The following is a 27,652-nucleotide window of genomic DNA, read 5'->3' on the forward strand; positions in this document are numbered from 1 at the left end:
GAGGGCATCACCACAGCCCAACAAAAAATATCTACATATATATTGGCGGCCACAAGGTGCGGTATCTCGGCAACATGGAAACAGCCCCCTCCAATCCTATCATAATTTAACAACAACAAAAACGACTAGCTTCTTAAATGACAGACTACACTGTTTCAGTAAAACCTGGGACCATTGACTGGCAAGAATGGGTTCAAGCGATGCGGACCATTACCTTCTGCTGATCTAAACTAGAGCCTGCTTTCTGGCATACAGTAGACTATGCTGGGAAACTTGTAATTTTACTTATTGTCAGGATTGATGTGATCATATCCTCATATGTACGCTTCTCCCCAATCCCTTTTTTTCTATACCCTGCCCCCAACACTTGCATAAAATTATAAATGAAGGTTGGAAAACAAAAGGGAATATCATATTGCCCGATTCTCAGGGCTCTGTCACTTATGAGCACACATTGAACGTTTGATACTGTACTGAGCCATTTACATTATCAATAAGTCTATGTTATGAACATCTATTATTAGCATTATCATAATTAATTATGATGTGGTTGTCATGAGAGACCGGGACAATTATACAAGGGATCAATACAATACACGGAACTGCAAAGTTTAACAAAAGTGAATTTATTGGAAAAACATTTCACAAACTTCCAGTACATAAGACCCACACAAACTCACCCAACAACCTAGAGCCCTAGGTGCGGGTACCTCCGTCCAGAATTTTACACTGATACGTGTTCCCAACTTGCGCGACTGACCTTGACGGTAGGGGTAGCACTGCCTTGATCTCCGCTAGTCATTAGTTTTAAATTCCCAGCGTCACTTCCCTCCAAACTCCTCCGCAAATCTCTTGAACACCCTCGGATGACTTTGGATTTTTAAAGGGTCCACTTTGGCTAGCTGAGTACTCCACAAGTCTCTGGAACCAAAGCCAGGTCCCTACTGATATAGCTCTCGGTCTCCATCCATCAACATGCAGGACGGAGGCCCGACCAATCCCAGAGTGGATTGTCTTCGGAGTCCAATCAGTGAGCGAGGGCTCGCCTGTGTTGGACTAATCCGGAGCAAGGGGAGATAGTGATTGACCGTTTTGAAAGACATTGCATCAAATTAATTGTAGGTAGTCATAACATTTCGAGAACCAACATTACGGTACTTCAAAGTTCAAATTATAACTTACAGAGTTGTTTTAAAATATTATAGAATACTTCCATGTAGAAGAAACCTGAAGTTTTCGTAAATCTCTGTACATTATACTTTTATTTATGAATAACTAATGCTAATCCCCTAAAAGGTAACACTACCTACAACAAATCTACATTGCTCCAGGGCCCATACAAGAACTTTATACATTACATAACATAAATACTTAAAGAAAATGATGTAGCCATGCCTGGTTTGGTTACCAGTCTGCCATCCCTGGAACAAAAGTCCTGCTAAGAGCAGGCAGTGCCAGTACCAATTATGGTTTTTCCCCACACAGGAAGCTTCCTTGAGTGACAGGGGAGGAGGTGGGACTAGGTCTGTGTTCTGCCCAATCCTGGGTTCAGACCTAGTACCTTCCCCCTACTGTACTTAAAGGGAATTCATTAGTGTCTCTACTGTTGAGAAAGACAATGTATTACACAGGCTGCTGTGCACTGGCAGGCCATGGTCCTCTTGCCTGAGGGGGAGAGTGAGTGACTACCTTTTCCCCTGGTCCTGCTAGAGGGCTGGGGAAGAGCAGGGGCTGCTGCGGGGGCCCTTGACCAGTAGTGAAGGTCCAGGGACCATCGTAAGTTTGGAGACCAGATCAGTGATTGTATTGGGCAGGGACTGCCTTGACACTGTGTGTGCAGAAGAATAAAACCGGTTCCAGTTATCTATACCTTCCGCCTGGTGTGTAATCTTTCTGGGGGGAGAAGAAACCGTTCTACTGTGGAGGATTGCCTCCATACATCGGGAGCCTACAGCAGATGGAGGCGCTGTGTACCATGGAGTAAATGTTGGGTATAAGCCCCAGAAGCCTGTCCTGCAGTCCCCACAACCATCGGCGGACCACTCAGCATTCGGTGAGCCAACAGGTAGCATGCAATTTACACCTGGTAACAGGGGAATCTCCCATCGGGTAGGGGAAACACCAGTACAATTACATAGTGTATAAAGCAAGGGGTAAATACATCTCTGCTTGGAAAAGCTTGCAGTCTATAGAAAACTGAAGAGTGCACATGCATCTTTAACTCCCCACTCCCCCGTCACCCCACCCTCTCCTATCACCCTGTACTCCCTCTCATCACTTCCCCTCTCCTGTCACTGTGCAATCCCCTTCCTCTCATTCTGCAATCTACCTCTCCTGTCACCCTGCACTTCCCCTCTGTCACTCTGCAATCCACTTCCCGTTACTCTGCATCCCCCCTCTCCTCTCTGCCACTGCACATTCTCCCCTGTCACTCTGCATTCCCCCTCTACCCTGTCACTGCACTCTCCCCCTGCACTCTGTGCTTCCTATACAGTAACCGACACAGTGCAGTAATCTGAGCGTCAGCCAATCAGTAAAGCGCTCGAGACGCGGGTCCCGAAATTACGTTAATCCAGCAGTCCACTTCAGTTGCCCCGGCGACCATGGCTGCGGCTTCCTCCAGACCGGGGGTGGGTGTCGGAGTTGTGGTCACTAACCCCTCTCATCCCGGCTGCGTCCTGCTGGGAAGGCGAAAAGGATCCACTGGCCCCGGCATGTACCAGCTCCCCGGGGGACACTTGGAGTTCGGGTGAGTATGTTAAAGGGGAGTTTACGGTGCCGCTGAATCTGACGTAAAGACGCGGGATGGTCACGCTGACGTGCTGTGACTGCGCTACCCGCGTAACCATGCGTAATTTACGTCAAACTGCCTCTGCCTGAATAGTTCTGAAAGGGCAGTCACCTAAAGGTGCTCAGCTGCAGCATGCTGTGTGACAGGGTATGGATGTAGTATGTCAACTGACCCATGTTTCTTCAATATTTCACTAGTTATACAACACATGGTACACAAATAATCCCTACTGCAGCTAATAATCTTGTTGGTAAGTGATAGATGTATGAAATGTACTTAACCAATTACATCTAGCAAAATATAAGCCAAGTGACTCCCGAGGTAACAGTGTTATACTGATCCTGGCTGGTGTTGCTCCAGATTTGACTAAAATAGACACTAACGTGGGAACACATAACCAGGATGTAAACCGTTATTACATTGCTGACCTGGAGTTTGTCAAATGTTTGCTATCATAATAAATTTTCTTCAATGTAGCAAAAATGTGGATAAATCTAGCTCAGGTTCTCATCAATCACAGTAGTAATCACAGAAGCAATGGGATGTTTTTTTTTTTTGTTTTTTTTTAAAGATATTGACCACCATTAAGGAAATTTACAGATGTTACATCCTGGGATTTTAGATATTTTGTCCCTTAGTGTCTGAGGCCAGATTTGCTTTTCTGTTAAACGCAGAGATTATCATATGCGTGTTAGAGTTTGATATAATGAGCTGTGAGAATCTGAAGATGTATACATCATGCACATTTCATTATTTGTTCTTTCATACAACTATATCCATGGAAGCATTCACCTACACCGAGAGATGATATCTCATGGTTAATGTCTATTCTTGATTGCTCTACGTTACCATCCTTAATGTTAGCTTTTCAAGACCATGCTTCTTTATAAGATTACGCTGTACTTTTTATTTATTTCTTTATGTCAGCTATCACAACCTATGTTGTAAAATTAAAGTAATCCTTCAGTGCAATGATCTGACACCTTCCTTTTCGGATATACTTTCTTCAATGTACTGTTAAGCGACTGCCCTGGAGAAGATTTTAGTTCAATTAATTTACAAGTAACATATCTCAACTTGCTCTCCAGGAAAAAAGACATGTTTATTTTTTTTTTTAAATATAAATGTTGCAATTTATCTGTCTTGGTCTTGGGTCCCGAATATTGTGATGTGCAACGTACCTCGGCCTCTCTGACAAATCGCAATTATGTGATCGCAGTGTCACTTAATATGGAAAATGAGTCTCCCTGTGTGCTTGTTGTTATAGTGAAAGCTGGGAGACCTGTGCAGAAAGGGAAACATTGGAGGAAGCGGAACTTCACCTCACAAACGTCCATTTTGCCTCAGTGGTAAACTCAATCAGTCTGAAGGACAATTATCACTACATTACAATTATAATGAAAGGAGAGGTAGATATGAGTTATGCATCAGAACCGGTGAACATAGAGCCTGAAAAAAATGAAGGTATGTTAATCTCAAATGCAATATATAGCATTTCCAAACTTTGTACAGGGTCTATTAATAAATTATACATGTATTAGGTGATTATTTTTGTGGTAATTTCTCTCATGCTTTATGCACCATTTTTTTTTTAGGCATTACAGTACAATTCTGATAGTCCGGAACCATTGAAACTTGAGTGGTGCCAGATTGTTGGATGTCACTCCTAGCAAAACCCCAAGACACTAACTTCACCTTTTTACATGTTATACAGTAGTATAATATTTATAAGTACAGTAACTGAAGTAGCCTACATAAACAGTAATTTTGTAAATAAACTACTGTAATACAGTACAGAAAGCAATACAGGAAGTCCTCGGTTATCCAACACAATGCGTTACTCAAAATGGCTTTGGATAGCGAAACGTCTTAAAGCGAAACACGTTTTCCCATAGGAACCCTGTTTAAATGAAAGGTTCCGTTCCTGAAGGCATTTTTAATGCTAAAATACACAAAATATTTTACTCAGGCAATAAGATATGCAGCACACACATACATTATATAGTGTATATACTGTATTATATATATAATATAACATAATATATCATGTAATTTAATAATATAATCTATTATATAGTATAATATAATATTATATGATATACAGGCATACCCCGCTTTAAGTACACTCACTTTAAGTACACTCGCGAGTAAGTACATACCGCCCAATAGGCAAACGGCAGCTCACGCATGCGCCTGTCAGCACGTCCTGAACAGCAATACCGGCTCCCTACCTGTACCGAAGCTGTGCGCAAGTGGGGAGACTATAGAGCCTGTTACAAATGCGTTATTTACATCAGTTATGACGATTGCAGTACAGTACATGCATCAATAAGTGGGGAAAAGGTAGTGCTTCACTTTAAGTACATTTTCGCTTTACATACATGCTCCGGTCCCATTGCGTACGTTAATGCGGGGTATGCCTGTATATATTATATACACACAAACAACTTTGCAAAGCGTTGTAAGAGCGTTGGATAAGCCATTTTGGCGTTGTAAAAATGAATATAGGTATGCATTGCATAGCGTTGGATAAGCCATTCGTTGTAAAACGAGGACTGCCTGTACCTTCAAATACAGCCGTCAGATGCCGAACTATAAGATAGTCCGCAATCGGAATTGTACTGTATACTGTAACATGTTCAGGTTTTCATTTATGTGCCTAAAGTATTTGTTGAACACATTTTAAACATCATAAGGCTCGTCTGTGCCACTTAGCAGTGTTTGCTTGAAATATATTTTTTGCAGAGCCCAGTAGCAACATACACGAGTTCTCTTGCAGCTGAGTGCCCGACTGAGTTTAGAGAGCAACCTGCAATGTGTTGTTGCATAATCCTGAGTTTGTACATATCCTAACGCTGTCTGGTCTCTATTAACCCCTCAACAGCTTTTGAGCCCTCAATCACTAAAACATGTAAAGCTTCAGCTTCTCCACAATTAATGTCCTGGCGCACCGCTGGTGAATAATTAAACTCTTTTTTTTTCTTTTTACACATATTTCCCACACTATTTATGGCATACTTTAATACTGTAAATTACAAATAGCTTAGACTTCATATATTTATACAACCCATTTTCTCAGACTATCCCCCACTTAACGCTCCTGCAACTTTCAGTGCTGCTTGAGATGAAGTATGTGCAAGTGCTAAGCCCCATCCAACTCCTCTTCTGTGTTTAATCTCTCTTGTGCCTTTATTGTGGGCTAAATTTACTAAGCAGTGCTATACCATAACACCTTCCCATCTCTGGAAGATGCCTTATGACTAATTTACTTAGGCCACAGGTGTTTCCCGGGGCCCGAAGGCAGGCACTGCTTAGTAAATACGGGCCAGTGTGTCTTTCCAATTTGCCTTTGTATGGTTCCATACTGTAAGGATTTATAAGAATGATAATTTTAAATCATTATTACACCTCTGTAATTTGAAGCTCCAGCCTCAGAATAAGGTTACAAAAAAGAAAATATCATGGCATAGGATGATTGCACTTTAACGTGTATATCACACGTGGATATACATCAGAAATGAATATCGGTGAGCCTTCTATAACAGTATCAGAACTTTCCAAGGAACACACACACACACAACTATAAAAGTTTACATTATTACTGACCAAAAAGTATTCTAGGGAGCTCTTTAAACAATTCTTCTTCCCATTCTGCAGGATGGAATTGGGTTAAGTGGGAAGAATTCCCCCCAAATGATCAGCTGTTCTGGGCTTTGTGTTGTTTGAAGCAGCAAGGATACAATCCTTTCAGTGAAGATTTTAATCATCTCCAGCCACATACACAGAATCATCTGTAGGGCTGGTGCCAGGAGTTTCCGGAATACCAGCTTGTTGGACACAGCGAACACCGTCTAAATACTCTTTATGGAACATTACTTGGTTACATTGGAAAGAGGAAGATGGCAAATGTGCCCATTCTCCAAATATACAGGTCTTGTATATTGTGGACCTCAGCATTAAAAGCTGCCATGTGAACCATAATGATGATGTTCTACCATTTAGTTATTTGTTTACGTAAATGCAGCTAGTTTCAACGGCTTATCTAAATTGGCATGTTATGTCACAGCACTATTGTCTAACTGCTTTGGCGCTAAAAGATTGTAACATTTTAAAGTCTAATTTTAGCAATAAAATTATTCTTTGTGCAAATTCGTAGCATGGTCTCAGTAACAGGCAGGTTCATTTCACTTACTTTTGTGCAAAGTCTTCAGATTCAGCATCCACTTTTTTGTATTTTTTTTATTAAAGCTACCAAATGGCTGGACAGAATCATGCAAGTGAGCAATAAAAGGTGGGATAAAGTGGGATCTGCTCTGTGATTTGTGATACTTAATTTAAAAGAAACCAGTCTGGATTATTTCGGCACATCATCTGCAATTACAGTATTTTGATTTATTTGTGCTTTTCCGCAGACCTGTACAAAAACGGGACCGTCTAGGATAGTCTGTAACTTTAAATAGCTTTATAACTATCTTTTCACTTTTACCATATAGGGGAAACAAAACTAGTAACAGACTGGCTAAAACAAAAGGATGGCAGATGAAGCGGAGGAAAGATTGGAGAAAATAAATGTAATCTTTGTAGAAACAATATTGCCAATTACGGTACAATTCTCTGTGAAATAATTGCTGTTTGTTTTAATTACCATAATTTAATTGGTTAGGTGGAATAAGACCAAGCTTTTTATAGTATTTTACTGACGGCTGTGCCTTTCCAAAACCCAGACTGTGCTTTGTATATTGTCTTACAATGTACAAAGCAATATATCATATACTGTATAACACATGCTGTAGACCAGGGGTAGCCAACTGCAGAACCTCAAAAGCTACCAACAGGTCAGGTTTACAGGATATCCCTGCTTCAGCACAGGTGGCTCAATTAGCAGCTCAGTCCTGTGCTGAAGCAGTGATATCCTGAAAACCTGACCTGTTGGTAGCTCGAGGACTGGAGTTGGCCACCCCTTCTGTAAATAGTCTTTTTTCACCATTCTTGCTTGGTACACATTTGCATACAGGCATACCCCGCATTAACATACGCAATGGGACCGGAGCATGTATGTAAAGCGAAAATGTACTTAAAGTGAAGCACCACCTTTTCCCACTTATCAATGCATGTTCTGTACGGCAATCGTCATATACGTGCATAACTGATGTAAATAACGCATGTGTAACAGGCTCTATAGTCTCACCGCTTGCGCACAGCTTTGGTACAGGTAGGGAGACGGTATTGCTGTTCAGGACGTGCTGACAGGCGCATGCGTGAGCTGCCGTTTGCCTATTGGGCGATATGTACTTACTCGCGAGTGTACTTAAAGTGAGTGTACTTAAAGCGGGGTATGCCTGTACTGTATTTGCCCGTCCTTAAATATCGTAGAATTGCAATTGTTGGCTATTGAACGGAGAAAAAAAGGGAGTAGTTGGACTCCGTTCAAACCTCAAAGTTTTACCACTTGAGATGGCAAACTAAAGTATGACAGCAAAATATGCTGCAGAGCTTTCGTGAATGAACACAATGTATCAGGACAAACACAAAGTGATACAATTCTGGGTCAAAAAACGCACCATATTAATAACACATTAAATAAACTATTGAAATCAAAGATTTTTTCAATGCAAAGATCTGGACATATGATGTTGCCTCAGAACTCCACCACTTTGGCCTTTACTCATACAGTATGCCCCTATACATCTAAATCACAGGGCCACAACCAATACCAGGGAACTTCAAAGTTCTTAAGAGCGAAGGGAAAATAACTTCCAAAATGAGCGAAAAACCCAGTATTTAATAAGCAGTGTTCTTCTGCAAGCCACTTTACAGCGCAAGAAGGCACACTACTTACCAAGTGGTTAAGCAGGGCAAGAGAAACATTAAACCTTTTATAAAATGGCCCACCTATGAATAAGTCAGTAAAAAGACATTTATACAAGAATATATAGCAATCCACTCAAAGGAATCTTGCTACGGTACAAAACATTTTACCACTTAAATGGATGACAACACTGTCAGTTCATTTGCCCGCTCCAGCTAGGCAGGTGCTGGAGAAGCCCTCGCTTGTGGTAAATTAAGTTCAATACTTGATGCCGATTTGTTCCAATGTCCCGTGCATCTAACCTTTTAGCAACAAAGGTTGAATAGTAAAAAGTCACTTTGTCCCTCCATTCTACTGATTCCTAATCAGAGTCACTGCTGCTGCTGGAGGAATCCGTGGACATGACCTCAACATCATCTTCATTTTCCTTATTTGGTCCAAGAGGTTCCATCATGAACTCATTGCTGTGATTTGGAGGAAGCATGTTCACGGACATGTCATTTGATTGCCATGGGTACTGGGGAGCCAACACATCTGAAGACAAAAAAAGAGAGACATGACAAATATCACATGAAGTATTAAAAATGTAAAAAAAATAATAATAATTTAAAAAACATGTTGAATTAAAGTAGAACACTATGTAACAATGAAAAGAAACATTGGCCCTATTCAATATGCATTTAGGCTGCTTCTCAATGTCAGTTTAAATGGAGCGGAGGTTTCCCAACGTGGTAAAGCAGTCTTCATGATATTAAATTGGAGTTTAGTTAGCATTAATTATCTGACCATAACCTAGCTACGTCTGCCATCATATCCCGATAGATCTATGTGCAACCAAAGCCATAGCTACATTCCAAAGAACAGCAACAATGGTTCTCACTGGAAATGGGAGTTACAAATAAATATTGTAGATAAGGAAGAAATAACTAGTTTGAAAGAAACTTTCTGCAATTATCCTTACCTAGTCCCAGGTACTTCATACCAAACCTAAAAATCTTTTTGGCTAAAGATATTTATACCTTGAACACCTCTCCATGATGAAGGTTTGTGTGTAAGGCTGAGTCCCTACTGGCGCTCCAAGCATAAGTGCCGGGTGTCCTGGCATTTACGCGCGGGGGGAGGGGGGCCATTGAGCACGCTGGAAAGTTAGATTTTTTGTTTACATAAGCGCAGAGCGCGGGCGAGTGTGTATGACCGTGTGAGCGAGGACTTGCATATATCTATGTACTTATTACTTTATATGTAGCATTGGGCACCCCTGTCTTTTGTTGTATATAGCTATATATGTAAGTAACCGCGGCAAGCGCCGCCCGCTCAGCGCTAGCGGGGACTCAGCCTAAGGCACCCGATGTTAAGAAAAAAATATCTACATCTGAGGTGCGAGTACTACAATTCTGATCTGATCCATCCGTATAAGAACATCTAACCCCATACTTTCAGGAGCTGAAAGACTGGTAGAGCTATAAAGCTTGATGACTACATATATTGATTTTAACATTCACAACTGACCTACAGACAGTGAGCGGTTTCCCTCCCAAGAAGATACCAAAACCCTTGAATATTTTATTCTACGATAATGTTTCAATACTTTCAAATTACCTGGAAGTCGCCCAGCTGCCAAGGCATCCCCTGGCAAGTGACCGTTCACCCCATTAGAGGGCAGATTACTCATCTGACCCAGCAGGCCACTCCGCATCTCCAGATCTGTAGGGTAGGGCCGACGTGGATCACCTTAAATACAATGGGAAAAAAGTTTCCAAATGTACCCATTTTGTCTTAGAAGCTCATATATACCACAACATTTCAAAGTTTTGACATCCACAAAATAAATTGCATCCCAACTTAAAAGATGCAATTTAACTTAAAACCTTAATTGGGATGTCACAATGTTCTAGTTTTCTCCAGCACCGAGTAGATGAAAACACAAGTCTATACTTCTGATTGGTTTAATTTGTGGGTATTTATTGCAAACCATGGCAATCCTCCAAATGAAGAATATGTATTTTTCCTCACCTGAAGGGGTCCCTTTGGAGCAGAACTAAAACTACCTTATCACCAGAAAACCCCTTGGTTCACAAGATACTGAAAGGGGCATTTTAGGTGCTTAAAAGGGCTCACTGACCATGGCAGCAAATCAGCAAAGGGAACACAGTGCGTCAATGTACTCACACAATAAGCAGTTCACCAATTCCTCTGGTGGAGGGAGTAAAGTATAGTACTTCACTTAGACTGTATGCTCTCTGGGGCATGGATTTCCTTTCCTATTGTCTCAACTTTGTTGCATTTATTGGATTATAATTCCCTGTACTGTATTGTCTTTGTAAAGCACCGAGTACACTGTGGCCGCTATATAAAAATATACATACAAACTTCAAGAATTTTATCAATTGCAAATGTGACTGCAGATTAGTTTGCAAATGCACTGCTATCACAAACACTGCCTGTTGAAGAGGCATGATGATTTACACATGGCCATCATTTGTTGCCAGACATTCACTTTAGTTTGTTCATCTGTTAATCTTCTGATGGATTACCTGGCACCCATGTCAAAGGAGCACACACAGCATTACTTGCGCTAATCCGATGAGCGTATTTAATAATTTCTTCAGAGGAGACAGCACCTTTAATATGAGAAAAACAAAAAAATGGAAGATTAGAAAATGCCTCAACCTGACAGACTTAAATTTCCACAATTTAAGATTCTTTTTCCTTGTCCCTATCCACGATAGTTACTCAATTATGTCACGGGCACGTCGCAAATGTTTTAAATGGAGATAATATTGTTCGGGTTCACGTTAGTATTAGGACATTATTATAGTTCAACTGTGAAAGAAATCAGAGTTTACGGTTTAATAAGTGTTTTTAGTTTTTAAACAACTTTAAAGAAATGTTTTAATTTGCCCATTTGTTTGCCATTGCGCGTCCTGGGCAATTCTGCTTTTACTACAATTTTCCTGGGCAATTCTGCTTTTACTACAATTTAATTTGTGATTTACAACTTTGAGAGCAACATAAACTGCTTCTTGCTATTGGTCTTTAAGCTGAAGAGCTGTTCAGTTATAGCAAATGGTAACTTGGCAGAACACTTCAATTATCTCCAAAAAGAATTGAAGGACAGATTTTAAACCAAGGGTAGTCTTGAACAATATTAATACATTTAATTACGAGGAACTCATTTAATTACAGCTACAGTGATTAAATAAATGACAGGTCTAATATTGCTTAACACATTTTTATATAGGTTCTCCATGTTGTGCACTGACCTCTTCTTGCTTTTTCTATTGATTTTAATTTTTCCTTTGCTTGATAGACCGCGGTTGCCTACAAAAAAAAAAAAAATTGCTATTACCCACAATTTGATCGTTTACACGTTTGTCAATGTATGTTTCATAACAGCCCTATATCCTGGATACAAGACACTTTGAATAGGAACCATTTTTTGTTTGTGTGCAGCAATCCTATTACTTCTTGATGTGTTCTTCATGTTAACATCCCTTTATCACATTCTCAGTAATTAAACATTGTGAAACTCAGAATATTTTCTTTATTGACATGAGTTGTAATCACCGGACAATAAAAATTGTACTAAAGACTCAAAACAAAGCAGGCATTAAAAATATATATATATTTTAAAACAACTGAATGCAATTGGTCTCCTTGGATAGATTCTATGAGCAGGTTTACCTTGCTCTAAAAAACCCCCCCGCCAAAAAAAGGGGGGGGGGGTGTCACCAGGAGCTGACTCTCGGAACTCCAAGCTACGGGAAACCACCGGTTCTTGAGCCATTGAATTTTTAAAGTACATTACAATATTTCTTGTCTAGAATATGGCCATCCCTCACTCTGGCAGACATCAGAAAGATCTGACACCATCCGGAGATTTACATTTCCGTTTATAATTGGGTGACCCCTCACTCATCTTTGTTTCTCCTAGCAAGTACAAGTAAAAAATAATTGCAGAGATATTTTAAGGGGGTTCCTGATTTCAGTGCCGCAGTTGAGCTCTGGAGGAGTCCCTGGACAGAAGGTTAAAAAAATGTTTTTAAATAGGCCCAGATACACAAAAGGGTGCCAGGCTTTAGCACGCCTCATCTCCTTTTCATATGAAAGGGAGTATAAAAGGTGTGCTAAAACTTAGCACACTTTTGTGGATCTAGGCCTCCAAACCCCTACCACATGCAGCACCTATCACCTGAGATCTGACTCCAAAAGACTGTTCATGGTCCCAAGGCTCAACAAAGTATCCGGCCGTTCCTCCTTCTCTTACCGTGCACCCCAAAACTGGAACAACCTACCAGAGACTCTTACATCCACCACCAGTATAAGTTCTTTCAAATCTAAGGCTGTCACACATTTTAATCTGGTCTGCAACTGTTACATACGCCCATAATATATATTATCTTTAACTGAGCATGCAATGTCTTGCATATAATGTATACCCTGCTCATTTATGTAACTGTATTTGTAAACATGTATTATTTGTCTTAACTCTGTGCCCAGGACATACTTGAAAACGAGAGGTAACTCCCAATGTATTACTTCCTGGTAAAATATTTTATAAATAAATAATACTTTTGTAAAACAAACTTTTTTTGTGCTCTGTGAAAACTGAATACATTGATATTTTTTACAGGTCCTGTGAAATTCATATCCTAGGACAGGGGTGAGCAAACTTTTTAGGCCGAGCCCCCCTTTTCTCGGGGCCCCCCCTGCCTGATGTAATCAAAATCACCTGACGTCAGCGCACGTGAGCTGGTTCAGCTAATGAGGGTGAACCAGCTTTGTGACGCGTCCGCCACGTGTCTACAATCTCCTGCAGCCAAGTTCACAAATCGCTTGGGCTGCAGGGGTGCGCGCAGGCAGTATGCTAGTATTGGATCACTGTTTATTTTATTGCTGGCATCTGGTAATATGTTTTTTTCTGGTGCACAAAGGCAATCAATTTGAGGGGGTGTTCATCCACCTCTTTGCTACATCCCTTCCCTCTCCCGCCCCTCTTTTTTTTTTCCCTCCCTTTTTTCCTTCTCCCATTTGTTTTCTCCAGTGTCATCCGCTCATACCTACCACTTTTATGTATTATTTATTTATTCCCGTTTTAAATGTTGCCCAGGGATCAGGAACCCCCACAACCAAACTCAAGAAGGTTATTGATGAATCTCCCCTGCTGATCAATACTCCCAAGTGACCCCCCTCACCCAAAGAATAATCCTCAGCCCCCCCAAAACTCATCCTCCTCCCACGCCCCTCAATTCTGCCATCTCTGCCTGACCTTCATCCCTCCGTTTAGCCATTGTCTCTCCCTCCAGCCATTGTGTCTCTCACCTTCCCCCAGCGTCTCTCTCCCCCTCCATGTCTCTCTCTCTCCCTCCCCCCAATGTCTCCCACCTCTCCATGTCTCTCTTGTCTCACACATCACACACACATCACACACATCACACACATCACACACATCACACACATCACACACATCACACACGGCATTCAGCAAGTCAAAGCCTGTGCAGCACAGCGCCACCTAATGGCTGCAGGAGAAATTGCAGCTACAGACGGCTTTTCTCTCTTCTCTGCAAAATCGCACCCGCTGCCTGCGCCCTCCTAAACAATCTTGCGCACCCCCCAGTTTGCGCACCTCTAACCTAGGACAGGGGTGCGCAAAGTTTCTCTCATGCGCCCCCGTCTCGTGCCCCCCCGCGTCGAATGACGTCATGTTGCCATAGCACCGTGACGTCACGTGACCCCACTGCGTCATTTGGCGCCGGTTGCCATTGAGTCGCGTCGCTGGAACTCCAGGTAAGTGAAAAGTTACAGAGGCCTTGCGCGATCCCCGGCATTTATTTGAAATGCCTTCACTTGAACAGTTTCTAAATCATTGCATCCTACTTATTACTGAAAATAATTCAAGTGAAAACAAAGACTGACAGTTTGCCGGTAGACAAAATCACAAACAGTTTCATCACAAAAGAGATTCGGTAAAAGCCTGCATTTGGTTACGACATATGACAACATACTAAGTGGCACCCTTAGGGTGGGTGGAGGGTGAGGGGGCTTGAAAACGTTGCCCTGTCATTGACGGTTTGTTTCTAGGGGAGATCACTCTGCTGTTCCTGGCATCAGGGTAGATTACTCTCAACCAAAAGGAGAGCTAATCTTTGCACCCTTTTCTCCTTACCTATGGAGCGCACTTCCACTCAATATTCATCAAACATCTTCTCTTTACATTTTTAAATCCCAGCAAAAAAAATATGCACCTGTTAAAAGCAGTATCTCATTAAATTACTGACACCAGGTGCACTTGACCTCCTCCATGACTCCTCCGTGTAATAAATGCACTTTTACTAATTTAGGGTCTGTCATTCTCCCATTATACCACTTAGCCTGTAGACAAACACACACCTCTGATTTCACTGTTGCCAGGCAGAAGGGGCGGTGCTTCTGCCGAGTCACCCCAGCACCTTGTGATGGGAAAAGGGGCACTATGTGTGTGGACCCACACAGTTAACCCCTTAAGGCCGTGGTAATCCCAAAGGGCGGTAACACACAGCACAAGAAAAAATAAGGAACCCTGGCATATTTCAATAGGTAGGAGATAACTTACCCAGCAAGCCGGGTGTATAAGACATTTGTTCAACCTTAATTAAACCGGCAGCAAAATAAGAGACTTGTTCAGCCTGACCCTTACCCGAACCATAATATGCCAACCTAACAAGCCCTGTCTAAATCCTAATAATCTGGAAGAAAATCATTGCCAGCTAAATAAAAGGAGAGGAAGGTTACAGAGCCAGCTGTCGGGTACATAGACACTTCCATGATCACATCTCAGACTTCACGTATAGTACACACTTACCAGTATGTGCTCTGCTTCCTTCAGTTGTTTTTGCAACTGTTGGATGTCACTGTCCCTCTTCTCAACTTCCTTTTCTAAGAGCTGCATTTCTTGGTGAATCTTCCCTTGGTTGAATGCTAGCTTCATGAGCTCCTGAAATTCTCCATCCCTCTGAATGAGTATCTCCAAAATCTGATAGATGGTATAGTTTGGTTAAAGGGGAGACTGTGTAAGGTGTGGACTGAAGGCAATTGCCACCACATTGGAATCATGGTCAAGTAAAATACAGTTTGAATTTACAAGAAAAATACTGCGGTATAAAACCTGCTATGTCTACATAGGGTTTTAAAAAGATTCCAAAATATGCTCCTTGTGTGCTAAATAACCGGTTCTGCCTTATAAACTCTGCATCACTGTGACAATTTAGGTGACATCACTTGTAAATATTAGGTCACTATCTGACCTGTGTATCACATTAATTAATAATGAAATGGAGTCCTGTGTCTCCAACCATAAACATAGCTGCTATCGAATTTCAACCAATGTGTCCAAATCTGGTTAAAAAGACAAAACTTCAGGGTGTAAGCAAATAATTGACATGTTAGCAACATCAAAAACCTGTTTTTTTTTGTCATGAGGATTAATTTGCAATGTTGTTTGTCTGCTGGAAAGCTAAATAAAACTATAGCCCACTAGAAAAGTTAAGTATGATCCCCAATGTACATTTCTAGGCCAGAAAGTGGCATTGTTTAAAACGTACCTGGTTCTCTTCCCCAGGCTGGTTCAGTTTCTGATTCCTCGAAAGTGCCAGCATTTCTATAAGCTCCCTGGGAAAGAGAGTGATTCAATTTAATAAATGATTTATATTAATCTAAAGTCAACAAGCCATCCCTAAATCTTAAGCAAGTGATGAAAAATGATGATGTTCAATTGGAGAGCACCATAGTAACAGATTTGCCAGAGAAGGATTCACATTGCAACTGGTAATGTTTGATATTTAATCACCCCAAGCGCTGTTAGCAATCTATTTAAATGGTGCTGTGAATAGAAATGGCAAATTGAAGATACGATGTAAATACTTCCATGTCCCACAAGGTTAGAAGTAAAATTGTGGGAAAATCTAATAGTTTTGCTTCTAAAACTAACCATTCATTGCGGTCCCAAATAGAAAAAACTAAAGGCGATAATGGTGCAGACCTTCATAGAACGCATTCGAACTAATGAAAGGGATATGTTATAGGTGAATTATGTGTTTTTTTGACTGACAAATTAAGAGACAAAACAAAGACAAAGAATGCATGTAACGTATAAGTAAATATTCCAACTGGAAGTGTTTTGGGGTGGTTACTGGCATTGTCCTCTCATGCCCTGCTCCTCCTGACACTCCCTGCCTACTGTGTCTACTCCTCTATGTGCACCCGACACTCACTTCTCTCCTACTCATCTCATCAGTCTCCTCCTCTCCTTGCTGTCTCGATGTTTTCTCCTCCCACTCACCTTGCAGAGTCTCTCCTCCCCTCTCTATTGCACTCCCCCCTCCCCAATGTGCATACTGCTCTCCATCCCATTCACACAGGGGGACAGGTAGGTGTGTGTGCGCACACACACACACACACACACACACACACACACACAGAGAGAATGGGATGTTCATCAGAGTCGTGGGGAAATATATATAAATACAGTAGGGGGAGGGGAGGATTAAGGACCCGGAAGTGAAAATTTACCCCATTGAGAAATATGCCACCCGTGGCTAGTGTGACCAAACGGAGTCTATAAATGTCACTGTTGTATAAACTGCCAATATATGATCGTAGGGAAGACGTATGCCCACCCACATGATGGAACCAATATCAAAATAGTGGACTTCATGAATTGTGAGACAAAATACGGCCGTTTAACAACAATTCAAAGAACTTTCAAGGCATTGTTCCCTGGAGGGACCTCTCTCGGTGAACACTGAATGCGAGGAGTTCCGTTTCCGGTTTCGGCTGCACGAGGGAAGGTCACGTGACGACGCCACTAACCTGAACCGGACACTGATGATCGAGCTGTTGGCACATGAGAGCCTATCTCATACATGCTATTGATTGCTGTACTTTTGTGAGTGGGCATTTTATAGATTTTATGTTCCTCTAATACAATTTTTATTATGGTAATGCACTAGGTGTGCGCCTGTTTCTTTTTCTTTCTCTTTTTCAGATATCATTAAGGACTGGTGATCCCTTTGAAGCGGGCTGCAGGAACCTGGTGTCATTGCCATTGGAACAGGACTTTGTGTATTAAAGGTTTTTTCATTTTTTGTTTTACTTTTCAATTTTTGGTACAACATTTTTCATATATATATTTTTTTCATTTTTTATCAAATAAATTTAGATTTTTATACATTTTTTTAGGGATCAACTGTTGAGTAATTGCATTTTATATTGTATTAACATTGTCTTATCATAGTGTATCAACCTTATCTAGCCGCCCCACTAAACGCTTCCATGATTAGCTATTGTTTCTTCTAGAATTCATTCTAGTCAGGGTATTATAGAGGCGCTACTTCAATTTTTTTCGCTTGTTTTGTTATATATATATATATATATATATAGACACACACACATACATATATACACACACACATACATATATACACACACACAGAATGGGATGTTCATCAGAGTCGTGGGGAAATATAAATAAATACAGTAGGGGGAGGGGAGGATTAAGGACCCGGAAGTGAAAATTTACCCCATTAAGAAATATGCCACCCTTGGCTAGTGTGACCAAACGGAGTCTATAAATGTCACTGTTGTATAAACTGCCAATATATGATCGTAGGGAAGACGTATGCCCACCCACATGATGGAACCAATATCAAAATAGTGGACTTCATGAATTGTTAGACAAAATACGTGATGTATATCTTCAAATGCTCATGCAATCTCTACTATGTGGGAAAGACAGAAAGGATGCTCAAAGAACGTATTAACGTACACAAGTCGAAAATACGCAAAGCCCTCAACTATGCAATGAACACTGAAGAACTCAAATGTCGACCTGTGACTCGCCACTTTCACAGTTTGGTCACATTGAGATGCATACCAATTGCATATGTCCCCCTTCCTAACAGAGGGGGACAGAGAGACAAGCTCATTTTACAATTAGATCAATGCATGATCTTTAAATGGAAGAAATTGTTGCCTAAAGGACTTAAAGGTATGTTGCTTTCTGTAACATGCATAAAACTCAGTTTCCACGGCTACATGTATCAGAATTGGATCCATCCCCAGGTCTGAACTGCATTATGCACCCAATAAAGTGGATGGCACTAAAGATGGTGACTTCCTCGGATTGAACTGTGAATGATGGACGCTTCATTTAGACTGCATATTTTGTGCGAGGATATAGTTAACACTATTGGACAACGTGACATCTTAACCTAATCAACTCTGACTGTATTCATGAACTGGTTATTAACATAATTCCCATTATTTGGTCTATATGAAGTATGCAGAGTCTATACATTGCTTAAAGCTAATAGTTATATATATATATATAGCGCGTATACAAAGTGACATTGATGGTAACCACTATTCTATTGCTGTGAGTGTGTTTAACTATAACATAGACCAGGGGGGTGCAAGACTATTTTTGGGGTGGGGGCACGGCTCACTTACCTGGCTTCAGTCCCGGCTCCAGTCCACACGTCTCCATGGCAACGCAGCATCAAATGACGCCCGTTGCCATGGAGACGCGTCATCAACACATGACCCCACGCATCATTTGACGCTACATTTGAGGTAAGGGGGGACGCGTCGCAGGGAGCAGGCGGGGGGGGGGGAGCGCAGCGCAGGAAGTTTGCGCACTCCTGGTCCAGAGTGATGAGGAGATATAAATACGGGCGGGTCCTCTGTTATCCAACACAATGTGTTCTTGTAAATTGCGTCGGAGAGTCTGGACTATACACGGCACTAATGAAGGTCCCATAACTGGACCGAAGCGTTTGGATTCTTTCAATACAAAGATTGTTTGTTTTTGAACACTTACTTTGGGGTGCCAAGTCTTCATCGCCTTTGGTGTGTGGGTGAAATATACACACATACATTTTTTGTTTTTAATGCATATTTATCTATTTTTTGGGGGGGGAGAGAAAGAGGACAACACCTTGTTTAAACCTATTAAATGTATCACTACTTTTAGTTCTCTCTGGGACAGCACGATAATTATACTTCAATTCAGATTAAAGCAGACCTCTACATCTGGCAGTCTTTAATTCCTCTGTCAATAAGAAATAGATGCAAATCATGCGAGCACCGACTGTGAATATTTCATATACGCTGTCTAGGTAAGTACAGAAACTACAGTGGTGCCTATTTTAAAGTGCAAAATGTTGCAAGGGCTGTATTGGTACAGTTGTGGGGGTGAGGCGGTGCATAATACATACATCTGTAATATCTAAAGTGAAACCACGATTAATTCTGCTGTTCATTCTGTCTAACATTACACCGGGTGGGGCTCCTGATAATGATTACACTTTATCTGGGATTATCTCCTGTACCCTTGCAGTCTGTCAGCCTGGCATAACATTTTCTAATTCTTACAATAAACTGAAAGCCCCATACAATTCCACGAAGCCTCACTTTATGAAGTCCGAAATAAACCTCAAAAGCTGATACACTTTATGTCCTTGAAACCAGAAAGTCGCACTGCTCTTCTGTGTCTAGATAAGTGGACATGTGCACAAAGGTCTTGTTAGTTATTTTTTCAAAAGTTACATGTACACTACCAGCTCTGTTTGCAATGCACACATAGCACATCCATTTAGACCCGGAGAACAACGCGCGTTATAGCCACACAGGGGCTGATCTGTACCTGCATAACACTTCCAGGTCATCCAGCACAGACAGCAGCCTCTCCTTGGTGCTGCCTTTCTCTGGATCGGCCATGGCTGCTCTCTGTTTGTTTCCCCTCTTCCGGTGTGTATGAGATCACAGCAAAGAGCCGCTCACAGCTCAGAACAACACAAGAGCCCAAGCCTGAGAGGAGCAGACTCATTGCAGAGCAGCGCCACCTAACTACACACAGATCATCACACCCTCCATGCAGCTTTGCAACTACAGTACACAACATACAGTACCCCTCTTAACCCCTTTACTGACAGAGAGGCCTGCAGTAGTAATTTACTTCGATTATAAATTAATTGTGACAGCAGCTACCACACAATCAGCTGAAAGGTGCATCATTTTCAACTTTGTCTGTCAAAAACATTCCTTCAACCCAAATCAGTGGGTTGAAAGATGTTTCCATATTATAGCCTTTATTCCATGTTCCATGTACGAAGCGTCGCAAACATTTAGGGGGCGGCCCCAGTCACTTCTACAGCGCACGGCTCGGCGTGCGCTGTGCTATCAAGCCCCGCCCCCCAGTTCCTCCGGTCCCAGTCCCTACCTTGTCGCGCTCCTTTCCCCAGCGGTGCGCGACAGGTTTTCAGGGAGGCAGGGGAATTTGAAATTAGCATCCGCGACGGAGGCGTGGCCACGCCCCCGCCGGCGGTTCAGCCAATAAGGGCGAACCAGCCGCGGGACGTCATGGCCACGCCCCCGCAAACCCACAGCCACGCCCCCTCCCGTCGCAAACCTTCCCTCTCCCCTCAGACCGCCTATCGCGGTGCAGCGCTGTGCACGCGCCGCCCCCCCGCCAGGGCACGCGTGCCACAGTGAAGCCTTATACAGAGCAAAATTGCCACACGCCAAACTCCATTTCAATTGCATTTGTGTGTGCTCATGTGCTAAGCTCACATTTCTCCATCTGCTGCAGATATCATAGTGTACAGTGGGGAATGATATATACTTAAAAAAATAATACTTCTGTGCTCCACAAAGTCAATTTAAAAGTCCATCAACATTGTCCGCCAATTTGATCTTTGTGTGAACCCTAAAAAGACTCTTGCTAGTGTTAGCGTAGAATGAAGTTGCCATGTATCAACCCAACAATGTGTTTGACGCAGCATGGATGTCACATTATGTAGGTTAAACAAATGTATTATTTTCACAGTATGGCTATTATAAATATTATTACACTAATCCTTTATATTTGTTAACCTCCTTGCTGCCTTTATGACATACCAGGTATATCATCAGCTCGTTTTCTAGAGGATGATCAGGCTGACTGCTCTGATGGTATAGCCAGCCCAACACAAACGGAGGGGAGCTCCCTCGACTTCCATTTCCTGGATCCGAGCAACAGCTGCGTCAGGTGAACACTCCGGGAACGATCACATGACGCAGAAGTGCAAGGGTGCGCCAAACCTCCGGCTCTGAAATGGTTAATGCTAGTTTTAAAAGGAAAAAAAAAAGACATCATTCTTTTTTCATTTTCATGGTATTAATCGGGTATTCAAGACGACCCGATGTGTCAAAAACCATTCCAAACGTAATAAATGATGCGTCATATGCAGGAAGTCTTCAAACACGACACACGTTTTATGGAGGTTTGTATTACTTTTTGGCACTGATATTTCTGACGCAATACACATTTGATAAAAGCAGTTTACTACAAAAGGTGGTTAAATGTTCTAACGTCCTCATCAGGGAACCCCAGCCAGTTTTTGAGAATAACCGTTTCGAAACAGGGGAACCATTTTAGATTCTTTTTTGGGGTTCGGGGGGGTTAGTTTTAATACTTCTAAGAGATGCAAAACTCCAGGGATTGTTCGTTCTGGATCAAACAATGGAATTTTAATGGAAAGGTACCGATTTATGTCTGTGAGACTCCAGTGACTGATTGTGCTAAAAATCAGTGAGACTGACTCTAAATCAGAGAGTTGACATGTCTGTTCTCACCCTGTAGACACCTAGGTTTGTTAACATTACAATGTGGCAAGCAGTTTATTGCATTTATTTTTCAGTAAAAGCTCATAGTAGAGTTAGGCTACGGCCCCAGGCCTCCCTGCTGCACGCACGACTGGCGGCACGGCGGCACGGCGGCACGTGCAGAGACTACAGCCGCGATCGGCGGTCTGTAGGGGAGAGGGCACGACCATGATGGGGCATATCTGCCCTGCCATTGGCTGCGCGCGGCTACGTGACTGTGGCACGGGAAGACAAAATTCTTGTCTTCCCTGGCAGCGTACGCGTCACAGCACGTTGCGCGCCCACACACACAGCCACTGGGCCGGCCCCATAGAGGGGTGTGCTGTGGTGTGTGGCGTGCACTCCGCCGTGACCACCGGGGTCTCAGCCATACAGTAAAATTACTAACCCCACACAGTGCAGAAAATCTCCAAAGCCGCCATTGACACCTTTTTCTAACAAATAATCAAGTTTATGGTGCCACCAGAGAGCTGTAATGCATCTTTTTATTCTTACATCAGCGCAGGGTAATTACACAACGTTTGTGGGAGGGCAGCACCAGGTCTGTGCACTCTCTACGTGGGAGTACAGGTCAGCTTCCAGCTATCTGAGTCACTGATTCAAAGAATTATAACATTCTTCTCAGAAAATGTAACTGGTGGGTAGGTTTGGACCAGCCTTCACTCCATCTCAGAACATTATTCAAAGCTGCATCACAGTCACGAGAAATTACTCTTTTGCCATCTACTGTTGTGAAGCTTATAAAGCTTCCTCCAAATAATGTTTACAACAAATCCCTTTGCAGAGAACATATTTGAAACATGTTAGGGTTGGATTCTTCAGCTTTACTGATGTTGGAGGGTGATACAAGGGGCATTTGATTCTGCTCTCATGATAGAAATGACATACCGTATTTCCTCGATTCTAAGTCGCACCTTTTTCCGATTTTCACATGTCTGAAACCGGGGTGCATCTTAGAATCGATGTATTAAAAAAAAAAAAGAAGAAGAAAAAAAGTGTTACTTGACCCCCTCCATCTCACTTACCAGGTTTACGGGTGGCAGCAGGAGAGGTCCATCAGCAGAGGAAAGATGTTGGCAGCAGCAGGAGAGGTCCGTCAGTGGAGGAATTAAGTGTGCGGTGGGGGCAGGAGAGGTCCGTGTTTGTGGAGGAATGCAGTTAAGGCAGCGGGCGGGCGGCGGCGCAGGAGAAGAACATCAGAACATCAGACCTCAGACCGGAGCAGGAGAAGCGCGGCATAAGAGAACGGCTCGGGAGGAGTGCGCTGTAAGACCGGAAGTCAGACTTCGGTTCCCGGCCGGAACCAGTGTCTGACTTCCGGTGTTAGGCTGAGTCAATAGAAGGACAGTCCTCGCTGAGCCGTGCGGACGCTCCGCGATGAGTTTCGTCATCCTCAATGAGGATGTCTTGAGAGGGGGCTCCCGCGAGCGTCCGCAGGGGTGCTGAGGCGCAGGGATTTTCAGCCGACAGCAGAACCTGTTTGAGCGCGCTGTCGGCTGAAAACCTCCAATCAGAGCAAAGCAGCATCAACGCTACGGCGCCGTGACATCGGCGCCGTGACGTTGACGCTTCACGGGCTATTGGCCCACTGATGTCAGTGCCCCGCCTCCCGATCGCGCACGCTGGCTCATCTGCTAGTTCTTGCAATCACTCCTGACATCAGCGCTGATGAGCGTGGCTCCCCCCTCTGTGGACGCAGCCTTAGTGTGCTCCTCCCCAGCCATTCTCCTATGCCGCGCTTTGCCTGCTCCGTCTGAGGTCTGATTTTCTGATGTTCTTCTCCTGCCACCGCCGCCCGCTCGCTGCCTAAACTGCATTCCACAACGAACACAGACCTCTCCTGCCGCCAGCGTGCTCAACTACCCGCAATGCCCCCCCCCCCCACCCCCGCGCGCGTGGACATGCAGGACACCCAGTGCTCATGCTTGGAGCGCTCTCCAAGCATGAGCGCGCTCACGCCAGCGAGGACTCCAGTTGCAACGTTCCTGGCATTCTGGACTGTTATTCTAATATTGTTCCTGCAAGGGGTGAATCCCAGCCCCTGGCAGTGCCATTGCACATGGAGGCGCTGCACCAACCACGAAGAGAATCCTGTACCCCAAGCTCCCTATTACATCTTTTGAGACTCAGTCTCCTGGGAACCAACAGGTGAGCACCACAGCGCCACTAACACCATAGAACCTGCAAAAGTCCCTTGGGGGGGGCGGGGTGTTACACATATATACACACACACACACACACACACACACACACACACACAATATAACCCCCATAAAAAAAGAGATGATAGCTGATTTTTCCGAAAGTGGAATAAACAATATCCTTAGGCAGATCATTTTATTAAAATGATTCTCTGTTACACTTTTCTACACGTTACCTATTCAACTCAAAAAGAAAGATGAAAAACTGATCAATAGAGAATTCCAATACTTCATATGGGGAAACAAAAAAGCCAGAATAAGTATCATAAAACTTCCACAAGTAAAAACTATTCGACGGGTCAATCGCTAAAATATAAAGAACTGTAACGTGGCAGCCTTGTTTTCAGATCTGAAATAGATTGGATTAAAGACCATATATGTATGTATACACTGACAAAATATGATCAACAATTCTCCCCAGACCTCAATCTTATAAACATATTACACAGCCTAATGAAAAATAACCCAGGGGAAATTAAAGAGAACCCACTCATCGCTACTACATATAAAGCTTGGCAAAGTTGCAGGCAAAAATTGGGATTGAATAAAAAAAATTTGTTGTACTGTATTTTCCTCTGATGGTAAATATTGCTTTCCAAGAGGAAAAGACTGGGTTTCCTTTTTCATTATGGGCAAAAAAAAGGTTTTAAACAAATGAACAATTTCATAAATAAATTAGATCACTGTCCATTCGTCCCAATATCTTAAGGAAAAATACAATTTGGAATGTACATATTTTGACGCATAGCTGCAGTGAAGGTATTATGTGCAAGAGATCGTAGAGGGTCTATCTCAGGTTGATTTTGAAAATCCTTTGGATGATTTGATACATTCGCCATTATCGCAGGGGATTTTGACTTCTACAATTAATAACCGCACAAGAAAAAAGTCTGCCCAGACTGAGCGGCGCCAGGTAGAGGGGACGGGCCTCATATGCTAAGCAGCCAAGGTGCAAAGTTGGCACATGCCCAGAGCAGACTGAGAAGCCCCTCTGCCAGGTTTTGCAAAGTACTGGCAAGTCCGTGATAGGGTTAAGGCATTATTCCCACGGAGTAGATTGGCTGCATGGGTTAAGTATAGGCCTGTAGTGCATAAAAAAAACCTGCAGCCCATGGGGAAGGAGTTCCATCATGTAAAAAGATTCGTCATGCAGTGAAAGATCCGTCCTGTAACCAGACTTAACAGCATAACTAGTAAGTGTATTTTTCGTTGTAAATGTAAATCAAGCTGTGTATGTTCATTCTGTAAATAAATTACAATTTATTTTATCTCTTGCTTTGCTCAATCAAAGGATCCGGGTATTTTGGTGTTAAAAGCATTGGTCTCCCGTGACAATGAGACTGAATCTTTATTGCAAATAAATAAATAATACAGTTGGTTAAAATGTGGCCTGGAGTTTCACTGATAGAGGTCATTTTTTTCCATTAAAATTCCATCTTTTTTTGGTCCATAATTTCTGTATCTTATAGATTTGGGCCCATGAGGGCTGATCTCTGCTGAACTATCTCACACAACATTTTATTGTATGAGCATTGACTTTCAACCTGTGTTCTGTGAATTTTATTTTTATTGTTAGGTTTAATCATGTTATGTGTTACATGGACGTTGTAAAAATTGTCTCTATTGCAATGATATTTCAGGTACAGCTGCAAATTCTAAAGGGATTCGCAGTGTTTAACCCTTTCGTTGCTAACAGGGCCTTTGCTTCCGAGCTCCTCTGGCAGCAAAGGTGTTAAAAGGTTGAAAATAATTACTCTGGGAATAATGCTTCTAAAAAATAAATGCATCAACAGCTCCCATGATTTTACTCCTTCCTGCTGTGTAGCTACAGAACAATAGCCTAAGACATTATCACTTTGTTGCACCGTACAAATGAAGTGTTATTTGAAATGGATAATGCAGCTATGTGGGAGTGAGGCCAATTAGTCTCATCCTGCTTTCCCCCAAGCAATGTGATCTAAGCCTGTTCCAGGATCGTCATTAGACACCAGTCAGTCCTAAAACACCTGGGGAAGCGGTGTCTGAGGAGCAGTGCCAGAGGGATCTATTTCAACAGCTTTGACAAATCCCTACACGCTAAACCTTACTGCTGCAGGTAGTGTACTAAGACAGGCCTGGGCAAGGCAAACCACCACCGCCCCCCCCCCCCCCCCCCCTACATGCACACAAACACATTTCTTCAGCACAATATAGTTCAGAATTATTTCTTAAAGAGACAATCCAAGCAGAACTTGAAAAAATATATTTTTTGTTGTTTTAATATTGTATATGCAGCCTTTGATTATCTTTATTGAAACAAAATTACCTAAGCTGCCAAAATTACCTACGCTGCCAATCAATTCATTTTCCTGTGACTGATCAGTAAAGATCCTGCATCCCAGGGTTCACTAAATGGCTGCCTTGCATTTTCAATCAATCCTTCAATCCGTGTAACTCAGCAGCTACAATGTATTCTTATATGACTAAGATCAAATTATTTATTGTTACAGTTTTCAGCTCCAACTGCTGGGGATATTGGCAAGAAATTATCACAAACAGGAAAGTGATGCAAACATCTTGCACTGCTGGGGAGGTGGGCTAAAGCCTGCTATAGAAATCAAAGGATGCTCAGTATATTAAAGCAGCAGTTCAAGCTGCCGTTTAAAAAAATATGTATTATTATTTTTTTCCATTCGATACGTGCATCAATACAATCTACACACTGACAAGTGATTAGCTACATTTCCGATTGATCCGTTCTCCTGTGATCGATCGGCGAAGTTTCTGCTCGAAGGTTCACTAAATCGCTGTCAGTGCTGCAGAAGAGAACCCATGATGCAAAGTAGTGTGGGGAAGATCATGTGACCAGGCATACAATTGTACTAGATACAATTGGTTCATTGCTATAAAAAAGGCAGGGCTCAAAAAGGGGTGTGTGAGAGCCTCAAAAAGGGGTGTGTGAGAGCCTGTTTCAGAAGAGGAATGGGATGTGACTTTGTAAATGGTTGCTATTGGAACAAAAAATGCTTGTTACATAATAATACATTAAAAATGTCTTTCATTTTTTCTAATGCTACAAGTGATGTGCCCTGAGGTGCAATCTGTCCCTATCATAAAGATTGCACCACTCAGAAAAGGAGTCCCAGTGCTCTAAAAAAACCAAACCCTCCTTCCTACACCACTTTCTTA

The 27,652-nt window shown here is 42.4% G+C and overlaps 2 protein-coding genes across 5 annotated transcripts; one reads left to right on the top strand and one right to left on the bottom strand.

The window, feature by feature from the left end:
- Positions 1–2,279: 2,279 nt before the first annotated feature.
- Positions 2,280–12,303, top strand: NUDT15 (nudix hydrolase 15). 2 transcript variants are annotated; one of them, XM_075591157.1, is made up of 3 exons: positions 2,280–2,749; positions 4,059–4,255; positions 7,285–12,303. In XM_075591157.1, exons 1-3 carry the CDS (start codon positions 2,604–2,606, stop codon positions 7,332–7,334), a joined length of 393 nt encoding a protein of 130 aa, XP_075447272.1. In that variant the 5' UTR covers positions 2,280–2,603; the 3' UTR covers positions 7,335–12,303. The 2 variants fall into 2 exon arrangements, with proteins under 2 accessions (XP_075447272.1, XP_075447271.1); XM_075591156.1 differs by lacking the exon at positions 7,285–12,303 and adding an exon at positions 6,449–6,940 and having other exon boundaries at positions 2,289–2,749.
- Positions 6,481–20,421, bottom strand: MED4 (mediator complex subunit 4). Of its 3 annotated transcripts, none has more exons than XM_075591153.1 (7): positions 20,284–20,421; positions 16,184–16,250; positions 15,445–15,615; positions 11,864–11,921; positions 11,135–11,221; positions 10,200–10,331; positions 6,481–9,134 (listed from the first exon to the last, which is right to left on the bottom strand). In XM_075591153.1, exons 1-7 carry the CDS (start codon positions 20,355–20,357, stop codon positions 8,962–8,964), a joined length of 762 nt encoding a protein of 253 aa, XP_075447268.1. In that variant the 5' UTR covers positions 20,358–20,421; the 3' UTR covers positions 6,481–8,961. The 3 variants fall into 3 exon arrangements, with proteins under 3 accessions (XP_075447268.1, XP_075447269.1, XP_075447270.1); XM_075591154.1 differs by lacking the exon at positions 20,284–20,421 and adding an exon at positions 20,198–20,219; XM_075591155.1 differs by lacking the exon at positions 20,284–20,421 and adding an exon at positions 19,459–19,531.
- Positions 20,422–27,652: the final 7,231 nt, after the last annotated feature.

Source organism: Ascaphus truei, chromosome 3 (genome assembly GCF_040206685.1).
Source record: "Ascaphus truei isolate aAscTru1 chromosome 3, aAscTru1.hap1, whole genome shotgun sequence".
In the NCBI taxonomy this organism is placed as follows: Eukaryota; Metazoa; Chordata; class Amphibia; order Anura; family Ascaphidae; genus Ascaphus; species Ascaphus truei.